Source organism: Hyperolius riggenbachi, chromosome 5 (assembly GCF_040937935.1).
Source record: "Hyperolius riggenbachi isolate aHypRig1 chromosome 5, aHypRig1.pri, whole genome shotgun sequence".
Lineage (NCBI taxonomy): Eukaryota > Metazoa > Chordata > Amphibia > Anura > Hyperoliidae > Hyperolius > Hyperolius riggenbachi.
This window is the reverse complement of record NC_090650.1, coordinates 20,802,374-20,817,020: the sequence shown is the minus strand read 5'-3', so window position 1 is coordinate 20,817,020 and position 14,647 is coordinate 20,802,374. Positions and strand designations below refer to the sequence as shown.

Below are 14,647 nucleotides of genomic sequence, written 5' to 3'. Positions count from 1 at the left end.
GGGGGGGGGGGGGTGTCCTTGTCCCCCATCAGGAGAGCTGCTGATAGACGAGAGGCTGTCAGGTACTGGAAAGAGCCATTTCATAGCACTTTTATCTCTTTTACATAAAAGTACAAAATGGATTTGATTCTGCTGCAGTACTACTAAATGAATACAGGCAGCTGAATATTATTCTAGCCATTTGTTTCATAAATCCAGGCTGCCCTCAATTAACAGATAGGGTTTATCGTTTCAGTAACTCCCGCTAGGGTCTGATATGTCCCAGATGAGATTAGTAACCTCAAAACACCCCGTAACAGACCACTGCAAGCAATTTAGGCAAGGTTTGCTGGAGGACTTAATGTTCTTCAGCCTAGGAGAGCCTTAACCACTGCAGCCTTCAGTCGATTTCACTTAATGCATCCGCATCCGAGCAATTTTCACCTCCCATTCATTAGCCTATAACTTTATCACTACTTATCACAATGAACTGATCTATATCTTGTTTTTTTTCCGCCACCAATTAGGCTTTCTTTGGGGGTACATTTTGCTAAGAGCCACTTTACTGTAAATGCATTTTAACAGTAAGAATAAGAAAAAAACAGAAAAAATTCACTATTTCTTAATTTTCAGCCATTATAGTTTTAAAATAATACATGCCTCCATAATTAAAACTCATGTATTGTATTTGCCCATATGTCCCGGTTATTACACCGTTAAAATTATGTCCCTATCACAATGTATGGCGACAATATTTTATTTGGAAATAAAGGTGCATTTTTTCCGTTTTGCATCTATCACTATTTACAAGTTTAAAATAAAAAAAAATTAGAAATATTTCATCTTTACATTGATATTTAAAAAAGTTTAGACCCTTAGGTAAATATTAACATTTTTTTTTTTATTGTAATGTTTTTGGTTTTTTTTTGTATTAAACATTCTATTTGGGTATTTTTGGGAGGGTGGGATGTAAGCCATAGTTTTATAATGTAAATGTGTCTTGAGTTTTATTTTTTTCACTTGTAGTTGTAGTTTTACTTTTTGGCCACAAGATGGCAGCCATGAGTTTGTTTACATGACGTCACTCTAAGCGTAACATACGCTTAGAGCGACGTTACAGCCAGAAAAAGCACAGCTTCCGAGAGAAGCTGTCGCTTTTTCAGCGGGGGAAAGAGCAATCAGTGATCAGGCACCATAGCCCGATTCACTGATTGCCAGGCTAACGAACCGCGGCCGGGAGCGCGCGTGCATGCGCGCGATCGGCCGCGGGAGCGCGCGGACACGCACATGGCCTCCTGGGCGTAGCTACTACGTCCAGGAGGCCAAAGTAGTTAAAGGACAAGTGAAGTGATAAGAATATAGACTCTGCCATATTTATTTCCTTTTCAACAATACCAGTTGCCTGGCAGCCCTGCTGGTCTATTTGGCTGCAGTAGTGTCTGAATCACACCAGAAGCTAGAATACAGCTAATCTTGTCAGATCTGACAATTTTAGAAACACCTGATCTGCTGCATGCTTGTTCAGGGGCTGTGGCTAAACGTATTAGCGGCAGAGGATCAGCAGGATAGCCAGGCAACTGGTAGTGTGTAAAAGGAAATAAGTATGGCAGCCTCCATATCCCTCTCACTTCAGTTGTCTTAAGGTGGCTACACACATTTCTGTTTGATCTTACTGCAATTCAATGAAAACAATTGTTTGTATAGCAAAATCTACCAGTAATTTTTTATTGTTATTATTAAAGGAATATGATTAAAAAAAATGAAAAAAGTAAAAAAAGAAAAAAAAAAAAGAGAAATTTGAAATTGGGCATGTTGGAAAATGCAGACCAACTTTTCCAAGAATTGTGTGGTGTGATGGTCAATTATTTGGTACATGCCAAACTATTGTTTGTATAAAAAACAAAAATGATGGTGTGTATATGTATGTTAACACAAGATGGAAATAGCATGGTATGTAACGTGAAAATAATGTACATTGAAAGTGATTGTTAGGTAGAATTATAATAACATTTACGGTAACTGTATGGGACTTGGTTTATTTATATTAACCATTTAAGGACCGAGGCAATTCTGCTGGATCTGTGCAGCGTGGGCTCTCCAGACCACAGCACAGATCCTGTTACAGCGACCAGACTTCCCCCCCCCCTTTTTTCCCCACTGGGGGGATGTCCTGCTGGGGGGGTCTGATCGCCGCCGGCTACTAAAGCCCCCCTCCGCAGCGATTTCCGCCCTCCCTCTCTTCACATACCTCCCCTCCTTCCCCTCTGCGGCGCAGGACGGATATCCGTCCGGCGCTGCTTAGGATAGGCTTCAGCCTATCAGATGCTGGCGATCCCTGGCCAATCGGAGGCCGGGGATCGGCGATCTCCTTTACGGCTCTGCTGCGCAGCAGCACCGTTTGATGTAAACAGCGGGGATTTCTTCCCCGCGTGTTTACATTTCACCTGCGAGCCGCGATCGGAGGCTCACAGGCTGTTCACGCCCTCCGAACTGACATGGGGGCCGTTTCTATGTAAAGCCACTAATGACCAGCCGCCGCCTATCGGCGTTAGGCGGTCATTAAGTGGGTATAAGTGAAGCGAGAGGTATATAGAGGCTGCATAATTATTTCCTTTTAAACAATACCAGTTGCCTGGCTATCCTACTGATCTTTTTGGCTGCAAGTGGCTGAATCACACACCTGGAACAAGCATGCAGCTAATCCAGTCAGAAACATCTGATCTGCATGCTTGCTCAGGGTCTATGGCTGAAAGCATCAAGGCTCACACACACGTGCAACAATTCTGGCCAATTATCGTCCAAAATTAAGATGTCAAACTATCGTCCAAACTTGGTCTGTTGGACGACAAGCAGGCGTGTGCACGCAAGACAAAACGACTAGAACAGCAACTGATAACAGGCGGTTTGCCCGATCCAACCGGCGGGATATCGTACAGTTGGCAACGTTTGAACGACTTGTACTTGTTGTTGAAAGAGGCCACATTGTGCAGTCTGCCCTTTCCCTTTTGTGCGCAGTATTCAAATGAGTTGATCGTTCAGTTGGTTAGTGCGTGGAAAATACAAGTCGAGAAATCGCTTGGTCGTGCTGTCGGTCATGTAGTTGGGTTGGTTGTGCGCTTTGTTGGATGTGTGTACAAGCCTTTAGGGCCAGAGAATCAACAGGACAGTGAGGATACTGGTATTGCTTCCAAGGAATAAATATGGCAGCCTCCATATACCTATCACTACAAGTGTACTTTAACAGACATCAATGAGTAGTTGCAGAAAATAAAGTGATGTTAAATAAAGTGTAGTAGCTATGTGGTGTTCAGTGCTAACAGAATGATAATGACATGAGATATTGACAGATGGACAGAGATGTTACATTTAACAAATCCATATAAAAAAGGGCATTTCTATTAAAAATTAAAAAGATCAAAAGTTGAATACTGACTGAAAGGTTTTTCAATCCAACCAAGTTTTTGGTCATATACAATTCTTTTTTTTTTTTTTTTTCTTTACAAAATTGCAGCAATCTTGAACAAGCATGTATGGTATATCAAACAACTTCTTCAGAACGGTCAATCAACTAAAAAATTGGATCAGTTTCATCAAATAAAAAAAGTGTGTCCACCTTTAATAAATCGAGCCATGATGTGACTTGATAGTCCAGATGTAGAGAATATGGAAGGAGTCAGGGCAGGGAACACACACAGAGTCATAATCCATGCCGGTTCCTCCTCCTTGGGGTATCCAGGCAGCAGGAAGACTGGAGTAGACTGCTCGCCAATACCCCCACCAGAGTTAATTGACAATCCTATAGAACTTTCCTTAAGTCTCAGGTCTATAACTTGGCGCCCCCCGCAGGCAGCCCTACCGCACACACCGCATTTTATGCCATCCTCCCCGCTGGGCTGCAGCCTCCATCAATCGTCTGAGTCGGTGTCGTGCCGCCGCCTGGCCCCGCGCGGAGACGCCGACCTCCTCCTCCTGCGGTCTCCGTCACGACTGCGGCTTCTGTGGCTGGCGGGGGGCCGGCGAGGGGAACTGTCCCTGGAAGAGTGATGGTCGCGGCGTTGTGTCCTGCGAGTCCTGGGCGATGAGCCCCGGTCCTCCGATGAATGGCTGTCAGCCCGGCCGGCTCCGGAGCGACGCGACGATGATGAATTAGGGGCCATTCTCCGCCTTTCAATAAAAAGAGAACAGGTCACGCTGTCAGTGCCGAACAACAAGGCCTTTGTCAGCCGGGAGGGCGAATAACAAACAAGAGAATCAACAAAAGCTGGCAGGGGGTGCAGAGGGGAAAAGTGCAGCGATATGTGGGGTGGTCCCAGCCACTCCGGTGACAATAGGTGCCCCACTCCCCTCACAAAAGGGGCCTATAATAATGAAGTGCTGCTAGTGAAGACCCCCCTCCTCACTGACCCCGGCAGAGCCAGTCACCCCGGCTTAAATATTCCACAGCTATAAAACCAAAATCAGCAGCTTTAAAGGGAACCTGTAACTTTTAAAACTAAAAAAACTGACTTGCGTCAGAAGGGGAAATCCCCCCTAATATCCAGGGAAGAGTTATCAACTTTAACTGTCGTAATTGTTATTTCATTAGATTGAAATGTTTATCATTTCTATTATCTAGTGTATTGAAAATAGCATGTAGTCTATGCCGGCCTTAAAAGGAACCTAAACTGAGAAGGATATGGATTTTTCCTTTTAAAATAATACCAGTTGCCTGACTCTCCTGCTGATCCTGTGTCTCTAATACTATTAGCCACAGCCCCTGAACAAGCATGCAGATCAGGTGCTCTGACTGAAGTCAGACTGGATTAGCTGCATGCTTGTTTCAGGTGTGTGATTCAGACACTACTGCAGCAAAGAGATCAGCAGGACTGCCAGGCAACTGGTATTGTTTAAAAGGAAATATCCATATCCCTCTCAGTTTAGGTTCACTTTATAATCTACTAAATGTATAAGCTACTAACCTCTTTATTATTATTTATTGTAATTATAAAGCGCCATCATATTATGCAGCGCTGTACAGTAGATAAATGGTTTAACATACAAGGTAGGACCTCTGATCTATCCCCTGCACTTAGAAGCTGTTCTTTGCCCAAAGAGTTTAATGGCTGTAATTCCTTATCAATATTCAAATACCTGTGCGCTCCTCACTGCTTAACCCTTATTAGCACCTGGAGGTTTCAAAAATGCCTATGAATAAAATTATTCTCAAATCTGGGTCGCTATCTGCATAAAAAGTGTGTGTTACACCTCAAAGATATCACAAAATGTAGAAAAGACAGAGCGCTCAACAGATATTTCTTATACATGCATTGCTAATGACTAACACTTTAAATAAACGTCCGCCTTTTGAGCATAAAATAATGTCCGTAATAACAAATACAGTTGGTTTCTCCAGTATAACCCCACTTGTATGCGTAATGTCCACAGCCTTGCATCAATCGACAAAGTGGTAACACTATACGCTCACCAGAAAATAAGCCAATCCTCTCAGATCAGCAGAAAGCGCTTTTGGCCTTGCCAGCAAACTTTTCTTCCTCCACTCTTCAAAGTGTGTCAGGGTTCCACCATAAATAAAAGATATAAAACACAGCGACAATAGTGTAATATCATCTGGTCAGTATTCCACCCAGTGCAACATTACGCCAATAGTGTCACCCAGCGTGCCTCCACCACACAGACACACCAAGCGCTCACCAGATGCACGGGCCGACCCGCAACAGACCAGCAATGCAGCGTGTGATAACAGCTCAAATCCAATTTCCTGGCAGGTATATCTCCTAGGACTCAAACACAGTCGACCATAGCGTAATTCCGTTTTATTGTTTGCTTCATAAAAAGTAGTGCACTTACATTTAAGTAGATAAAATGCGCATATAAAATCAGTATCGTAAAGTCCTCCAGCGTCTCAACAGCTCCTTCGGCCACGCCCTACTAGTTTCGTCCAATCGACTCATCAGGGGCTTGGCCTATCAGAGCTGGGAGACGCTATAAGTATCCTTCCCGTCTGTCACATGTTCAGTTTACCATTAACTCACATGATCGGCTGTTTAAGCTGTATTCATTCGCCGCTGCCGCTGCCACTCATCCAGGCAGCTAATCTAAATAGTCATTCCCCTTTCGAATAATCTGTTCCTATTGGGACCCCAGCGCCAGCCTATACATAGCCTAAACGCCCATTTTGTAGGGACTACATTACCCAAATGCCTCAGGAGTGTGGCGCGGCCATCTTAATATGTGAAAAACGGACTACAGGGACAAGAATGTCCCAATTTACCATATGTGCCCATACAGTTGGAAAAAATCAGTATAAACTATTCATGGCTCCGGGTCTGAATAAAACTGCCTATTACGAATTTTAAACATGAATAATAATAAAAAATAAAAATATTAAATTAAAATTAAATTAGATTAATACCTATCTCAACTTTCTGCCCACCCAGCGGTGGGGATCCTATCACTACAGGTAATACATACGTCACAATATATATAAAGAGTGCCAACCTGGGATCCACTATGCCCCAAGGTGACACAGGGACAAAGAAGGGGGAAAAAAAAATTGTGTAGAAAAGAACCACCTACAAAAATGGAAATTCTGTTCCAATACAGATATATATAGCAGCTCATGAAGTCAGCCACCACAGTTAACACTTTCATAATATTTGTATAACATTGAGCATCTAAGTTCCCACCCAAAATAACCATAACACCAACACATAAATGCCCAATGGCACTTTTCATAACATCAATTTCTTAAAAATATATATATAAATAAAAATATATATATATAAATGACACCCTACTTATGGTCTCCAAACTATGTGGTCAGACACAGCTTAGAGGCCTTACCTATGGTCTCCAAGCTATGTGGTCAGACATCACACACTCCCCATAACACTAACATTACACCAAGATTTACTAATACACCATGTTTCTACTACCCCCATCCCTAGTGATGTTTTCAGTCATCTGATATGAAACAATTTATGTCAAGTTCCACGTTCAAACCACCAGGTGTTAGGGTTTTTAAATCATAAATCCATCTGGTTTCAAATTTTGAGATCTCTCTAATTTTATGGCAGCCCCTCCACTTGGTAGTGAGTTTTTGTACTCCACAGAATTTTAGAAGGCCCGGATCCCTATTATGTTTTTCCAAGAAATGTTTAGAGACACTATGCCCCCCAAATCCCCTAGCTATATTATTAATATGCTCCCCCACTCTCTTCTTTAATGTCCTTTTAGTGCGGCCCACATATTGTAGGCCGCACGGACACCACAATAAATAAACTACATGAGTGCTGCTACAGTGGATGAATTCTCTAATTTTATAGCTCCTGCCTGTTTGTGAGGAAACTACCTCCTTCATTCTTATACCCTGTGCCCTTTCACAGGTTACACATTGATGGCATGGATAGAAACCCATATTCCCCCATGCATCAGTTTTGTTCTTAATTGATGGGCCATCAATATATGTTTTGACCAACTTTTGTTGTAAATTTTTTGCCCGTCTGTACACAAATTTCGGTCTTTCCGGTATTGTTCTTCCCAAAATAGGGTCATTTCTTAAAAGACACCAATGTTTTCTGTAGATCCTCTCAACCTGTTTATACTGTGAGTTATAATCCATCATGACCGCATAATCAAAGGCACTGGACCTGCCATTAAAGTCCCCCCTATTCTGTAAAAATCGATCTCTCTGTGTGTTCAAAACTCCAGCCGATATCTGTTCTAGATACTCTCTATTGTATCCCTTCTCCACAAAACGCTCTATGAGCATTTCTGCTTGTATGATATAGTCTGTCTCAGTGCTACAATTTCTCCGAATTCTACTTAGTTGACCTTTAGGGATGTTTTGCATCCAGTGTGGATGATGGCAGCTTCGTGTGGGGATGTATGAATTCCTGTCAGTTTTTTTAAAGAATGTTTTTGTCCCCAATATACCACTCCTTTTCATCACCACCACATCCAAAAATTCAATTTCATCTGGACTACATTTCATTGTCAATTCAATCCCCAAATCATTATCATTGATCCATTGTATATACTGCCCCAACTGTTCTCTATTCCCACTCCAAATCCAAAACAGGTCGTCTATAAAACGTCTCCAGTTGGAAACCCTGCTGCTTTCCTGCATTCTTAAGATCTTTCTTTCCCATTGGTCCATAAAGATATTGGCCACACTTGGGGCAAATTTTGCCCCCATAGCACATCCGACAGCCTGCACATAATATGTACCATTGTACCAAAAATAATTATGTGTCAAACAAAATTTCAACAGTTTCAAAATAAACCCAATCTGATCATCCCCTATTTGGCCATATTCAGTCAAGGCCTCTCTGACAGCCTCCAGTGCCTTTCCATGCGGAATAATGGTATACAGCGCCGTTACATCCGCCGTCACAAGAATATCTCCATCATCAATTTTTAAACCATTAATTACCTGTAAAAAGTTTTTGGTGTCCCTTAACAAATACGGTAAAGATCCAACCACTGGCTGCAAAAAAGTATCCACATACTCACCTATTCTTTGACTCAGTGACCCTATACCACTAACTATAGGGCGTCCGGGTGGGCTTGTCTGACTCTTGTGAATTTTTGGATTAATATATATAACTGGAATCCGTGGGGCATCCACCATTAAATATCGGAACTCAGCATCATTCAGGATTTCCTTCTCCAACCCCCCTCTTAATAGCTTCCTCAATTCCTCCATATACTCCCTGGTGGGGTCTCCCCTTAATTTTCTGTAAGTGACTTGGTCATCAAGAATGTTGTCCATTTCCTGCGTATACTGGTCACGGTGCATAATAACCACCCCTCCCCCTTTATCAGCTGGCCTTATCAGGATTTCCTTTTTTTCACTCAGTTCTCTTATGAGGTGATTTTCAGCCTTATAATTGTTTGTATGTAATTCTTCAATATCCCTAAGTACCATATTCTTAAAACTCACTACCGTGCTGTTCTTAGACATATCAGGTGGATTGAACGTGGACCGATTTTTTAACGTGGTGTGTACATATTGTGAGCCAATCCCTCCCCTATTGCTCCTGCTGGTGGGTCCCTCTTTCGCCAGGAAGTACTTTTTAATGTTCATCTTCCGCACAAACTTATGAGTATCAATATAAACACCAAACTTGTTGACACCCTGTGTTGTGGTGCATATTTTAAACCTTTATCAAGAATTTTCATTTCTCCTCTGGTTAGCGGTATTCCACTGATGTTAAAAATGCCTTTCCCATTTATCTCCTTCTTTTCAGATCTCCCCCCTCTTCTTCCTCGTCTGCATCTCTTTTTCGTGTATTCCTCATTAAATAATCTGTTTCCTCCCATCTTCCCTCTTCCCCCCTTCTGTTCCCTAAAAAATGGTGGTGGGTTACTTCATCGACTTCTCGTTCCAGGGGTTCATATCTGTTATATGTGAGCAATCCTTCTCTTTTCTCCCTTTCCTCCCAGCTGCCCTTGGCCGGTGGTTTCCTATATGGGCTGTGGGGTCTTGTACGTGGTAAATTGCTAAAGGATTCCCCACTATATCCCCCTTGGGGTCCCCTGCCTCCTCTAAACCCTCTGCCTCTGTTGTATCGGTGGAGGACTTTATGATACTGATTTTATATGCGCATTTTATCTACTTAAATGTAAGTGCACTACTTTTTATAAAGCAAACAATAAAACGGAATTACGCTATGGTCGACTGTGTTTGAGTCCTAGGAGATATACCTGCCAGGAAATTGGATTTGAGCTGTTATCACACGCTGCATTGCTGGTCTGTTGCGGGTCGGCCCGTGCATCTGGTGAGCGCTTGGTGTGTCTGTGTGGTGGAGGCACGCTGGGTGACACTATTGGCGTAATGTTGCACTGGGTGGAATACTGACCAGATGATATTACACTATTGTCGCTGTGTTTTATATCTTTTATTTATGGTGGAACCCTGACACACTTTGAAGAGTGGAGGAAGAAAAGTTTGCTGGCAAGGCCAAAAGCGCTTTCTGCTGATCTGAGAGGATTGGCTTATTTTCTGGTGAGCGTATAGTGTTACCACTTTGTCGATTGATGCAAGGCTGTGGACATTACGCATACAAGTGGGGTTATACTGAAGAAACCAACTGTATTTGTTATTACGGACATTATTTTATGCTCAAAAGGCGGACGTTTATTTAAAGTGTTAGTCATTAGCAATGCATGTATAAGAAATATCTGTTGAGCGCTCTGTCTTTTCTACATTTTGTGTAATTCCTTATCAGTGAGGATTGCGCTATAGTCCAACTGGCTCCCCACTGGTGAGAAACTGTCACTTTCATATTTGAATGTCAGCTTTTTCAGGCAGATCATTATTTATATGCTTGGCACTTGTACACACGTCTCTCTTATGTCATTTCAGGTACAGTTTAAAGGGCAAATGAAGTGAAAATATGGAGGCTGCCATATTTATTTCCTTTTAAAAAATACCAGTTGCCTGGCAGCCCTGCTGATCTATTTGGCTGCAGTAGTGTCTGAATCACACCAGAAACAAGCACACAGCTAATCTCGTCAGATCTGACAATAATGTCAGAAACACCTGATCTGCTGCATGCTTGTTCAGGGGCTATGGCTAAAATTAATAGAGGCACAGGATCAGCAGGGTTGCCAGGCAACTGGTATTGCTTAAAAGTAAATATGGCAGCCTTCAGGTTCTTTTTGAAGGACAACTGAAGTGAGAATATGAAGTGATAATTATATGGAGGCTGCCATATTTATTTCCTTTTATACAATACCGGTTGCCTGGCAGCCCTGCTGGTCTATTTGGCTGCAGTAGTATCTGAATCACACCAGAAACAAGCATGCAGCTAATCCTGTCAGATTTGACAATAATGCCAGAAACCCCTGACCTGCTGCATGCTTGTTTCGGGTCTACGGCTAAAAGTATTAGAGGTAGAGGATCAGCAGGACAGCCAGGCAACTGGTATTACTTAAAAAGGAAATAAATATGGCAACCTCCATATCACTCTCACTTCTGGAGTCCTTTAACAGTAATCTGTACAACAGCTCCCTCTAGTGGTGCTGGCAGAGAATACAGGCCGAGCATAAAAGAGTACATTGAGGTAGAGATTCTCTCACAGCACCATTATCTTGGGAATGACCTGATCAATATGCAAACTTGGTAAATCTGAACTTTTACGATTCACACTAATGTGAGCATTCAGTCTGGCCAGATATCTACAGAACCTATTTCACAAAATATTGAAACGAAAGGCTCCCGCTAACAGTACAATTTTCAGCAAAGAACCGCCTGAGCAATCAGATAAATGTTGTAATACGACCATTATTTCACCATAAACTAACCAATCTGTACTTCCTAGAGATCAAAACCGTTTACAAAAACGGTTTTCTGATAGACTAAATTGTCCTCAAATGATCACCATCAGAATCATTCAAATCGATTTGGGACATTGAAGTTTATTTTCTGCCAATAGGATCGCATTTATCTAATCGCATGGGCGGTTCTTCAATGAAGAATTGCACCGTTAGTGGGAACCTTTAAGATGGCCACAAACGTTACAATTTGTCTGTTTGGGGTTACAGCAATTCAATAAAAACAATCGGTTGTACAGAAACATCGGAAGGTTTTTATTCTTATTTGACTGATATATATTTCCTTTTTTTCAGCTTTTTGAGATTGGATGTGTTGTATGCAGAGCAGGATCATCTACAAGGAAACCAAGTCAGGTGTTTCCATTTTTGCATTGAAGTCACTGGCCGCCGACTTCAGCGGTTAATAGCAAATCCCCCTTATGTGCTACAAACCCCAAATTATCAGGGTAGGTGGAGGGAGACAGTGGGTAGAAGAGGAAAAAACATTTTTCAAAAAGACCTTCTAGTTTTTGAGAAAATGTATTTTAAATTTAGAGGAGAAAAAAAATTAGCAAAGTCAATGCGCTAAAATGACAGATAATGTAATATATATATATATATATATATATATATATATATATATATACACACACACATATATACACGCGTGTGTGTGTGTGTGTGTGTGTGTGTGTGTGTGTGTGTGTGTGTGTGTGTGTGTGTGTGTGTGTGTGTGTGTGTGTGTGTGTGTGTGTGTGTGTGTGTGTGTGTGTGTGTGTGTGTGTGTGTGTATGTGTATTTTTTTAATGTTCAGAGTGTGGGAAATTAAAAAAAAAATGATGTGGGGGTCCCCCCCTCCCGCGTCTCTGTAACCCCTTGTTCCCCATGCAGGCTGGGATAGCCAGAACGCGGAGCCCCGGCCGACTGAGGCTTCACACCCTGAGCTATACCAGCCCGCATGGTCCATGCAAGCTGGTATAGTGTGGTAATTTCCCACACTCTGAACATAAAAAGTTTTAGAGCAGTGACTTTGCTATACTTTGCTATTTTTTCCCTCTAAATTTAAAATCGATTTCCTTATAAGGGGGCTTTGCTATTAGCCGCTAAATTCGGCAGCCAGGGAAACATTTTGCACAAGAAATTTTAAATCTCATAAAATACAAGGTCTTTTTGAAAAAAAAAAAAAAAAGTCCTCATGTACCCATGGTCATCCCTCACATAACCAGCAAATTTGGTGTGTCTAGCACATAAGGGGGCTTTGCTATTAACTACTAAAGTCAGTGGCCCTTCGTCTGCCATTTAAAGTGGTCTGAAAGCCAGCATTTCTACTTTTGCTCTAAGATTCCTCACAGCTTGAAAGCTGCTATCCTAGACATTTTTTTTTTCACAGAAAAATCACTGAAATGGTTAAACAAAGCACTATTCAGCTTCAAATCTGCATCCAGACTGGAGATAACAGTATCTTTGTTTGCATTCCAATGTTGATACAAGTGTGTAAACACAGTATAACAAGTAAAAATGGGCTCTCTGTGAAGCTCTCTGTGCTTCAAGCACACAAACAGCTCAGAGCAGCTCATTAGAAGATGTTAATATATAATACAAAGCAGTTTGAATAAAATGCAATGGCAGGTTTCGGGGTAAGATAAACTACACTTTGGAAACTTGTAATTGGCAAACAGACAAATTGACTTATGCATAGAAGCAAATATAACTGTATGAGTAATAAAAAGTAGAAAAACACATTCTTATTTAATATTATGTCGGAGTTTCAGACCACTTTAAGTCTATGAAGCCCGCTGCAAACATTTGCGGAAATTCGCATTCGCTACTCGCGAACCAAAAATGTAATGTTCGCTACATCACTAGTTGTAAGTAGCAATGTGATGTTCAGTGGTAATTGTAATGCTAAACAGAGAATGATAATTGCAGGAGACATTGATAGATGGACAATGATATTACATTTGAAAAATCTATATTAAAAAAGTATTCCAATTTAAAAAAAAAAAAAAAAAAAAAAAAAAAGTTAATTACTGAGTGAAATATTTTTCAATCCAACCAAGTAAAGTTTGTGGCCATCTTTAAAGGGATACTGTAGAGGGGTCGGGGGAAAATGGGTTGAACTCCCCCGGGGCTTCTAATGGTCCACCGCAGACATCCTGTGTTGGCGCAGCCACTCACCGATGCTCCGGACCCGCCTCCTGTTCACTTCTGGAATTTCAGACTTTAAAGTCTGAAAACCACTGCGCCTGCGTTGCCGTGTCCTCGATGCCGCTGATGTCACCAAGAGCGTACTACGCAGGCCTAGTATGGTCTGTGTCTGCGCAGTACGTTCCTGGTGACATCAGCTGGAGCAAGGACACGGCAACGCAGGCGCAGTGGTTTCCAGACTTTAAAGTCTGAAATTCTAGAAGTGAACCGGAGGCGGGGCCGGAGCATCGGTGAGTGGCTGCGTGGGCACAGGATATCTGCGGGGGACCTTTAGAAGCCCCGGGTAAGTTCAACTCAGTTTCCCCCGACCCCCCTACAGTATCCCTTTAAACTGATGGGGATATATAAATATACTCCTTCCCAGGCTGTTATGCAAATCCTCTATTTGAAATACTTAGGTCACTGACCCAGGCCCAGTACAAGGGCCGGGGGTTATGATTTTATTTTCCATTCTGCCCCTTACTAACTAAGGTCCAAAACAGTTTCCACGCAATGTATATCAATAGGCCCGTTTCCACTACAAACGAAAATCTCCTCCGCCTGCAAACAAAAAAAAACCTTGTCTGCCTCTGGAACAATTTTCCGCATAGTTTACACTTTTTTGCGGGATTTTTTATGCGTTTCTGCATGCGTATGTCAATAGTGATGAATGAAAACAGAAAAATAATTTAAAAAAAAAAATGTTGCTTACGCATGCGAATTAGCACTAAAACGCCCAAAAAACGGCTGCAAACGATTGCGAATTCGCGTGTAGAAAATAGCATGCAAATGAGCTTGCTTGTAGTGGAAATAAGCCCTGAAACCACAACAGGAGAGTTTTGTGCAGAGATGGGATATACAGGAGACCAGGATTCAGATGGGCCACTGCTTCACTTTTAGGGCCTATTCACACTGAAGATCATCAAGCACAATCGCACTGCAATGTGATTGCAATTTTTTTTTATCAAAATTCGACTTGCGATTTTTGGTGTTTGTGATGCAATTGCGACTTTACTGAGGCTATCTTTTTCTGGTTTCCTGATTGTTTACCTAAAAACATAATGAAAATCGCATGCGTTGCAGTTTCTCATGCATTTTTCTAAAAACTCATTGCGCCAGTGTGTACGGTTCATACGATTTTCATGATTTTTCAAAAGACCTT

At 41.9% G+C, this 14,647-nt stretch overlaps 1 protein-coding gene across 2 annotated transcripts in view; it reads right to left on the bottom strand.

Annotated features, from left to right (window-relative positions):
* Positions 1-932: 932 nt before the first annotated feature.
* Positions 933-14,647, bottom strand: part of C5H1orf35 (chromosome 5 C1orf35 homolog) — a 43,250-nt gene continuing 29,535 nt past the window's right edge. For both annotated transcript variants that reach the window (XM_068238528.1, XM_068238527.1), the window contains exon 9: positions 933-4,143. In XM_068238528.1, the coding sequence (XP_068094629.1) occupies positions 3,885-4,143 (259 nt within the window). In that variant the 3' untranslated portion in view covers positions 933-3,884. The remainder of the gene's footprint in view (positions 4,144-14,647) is intronic.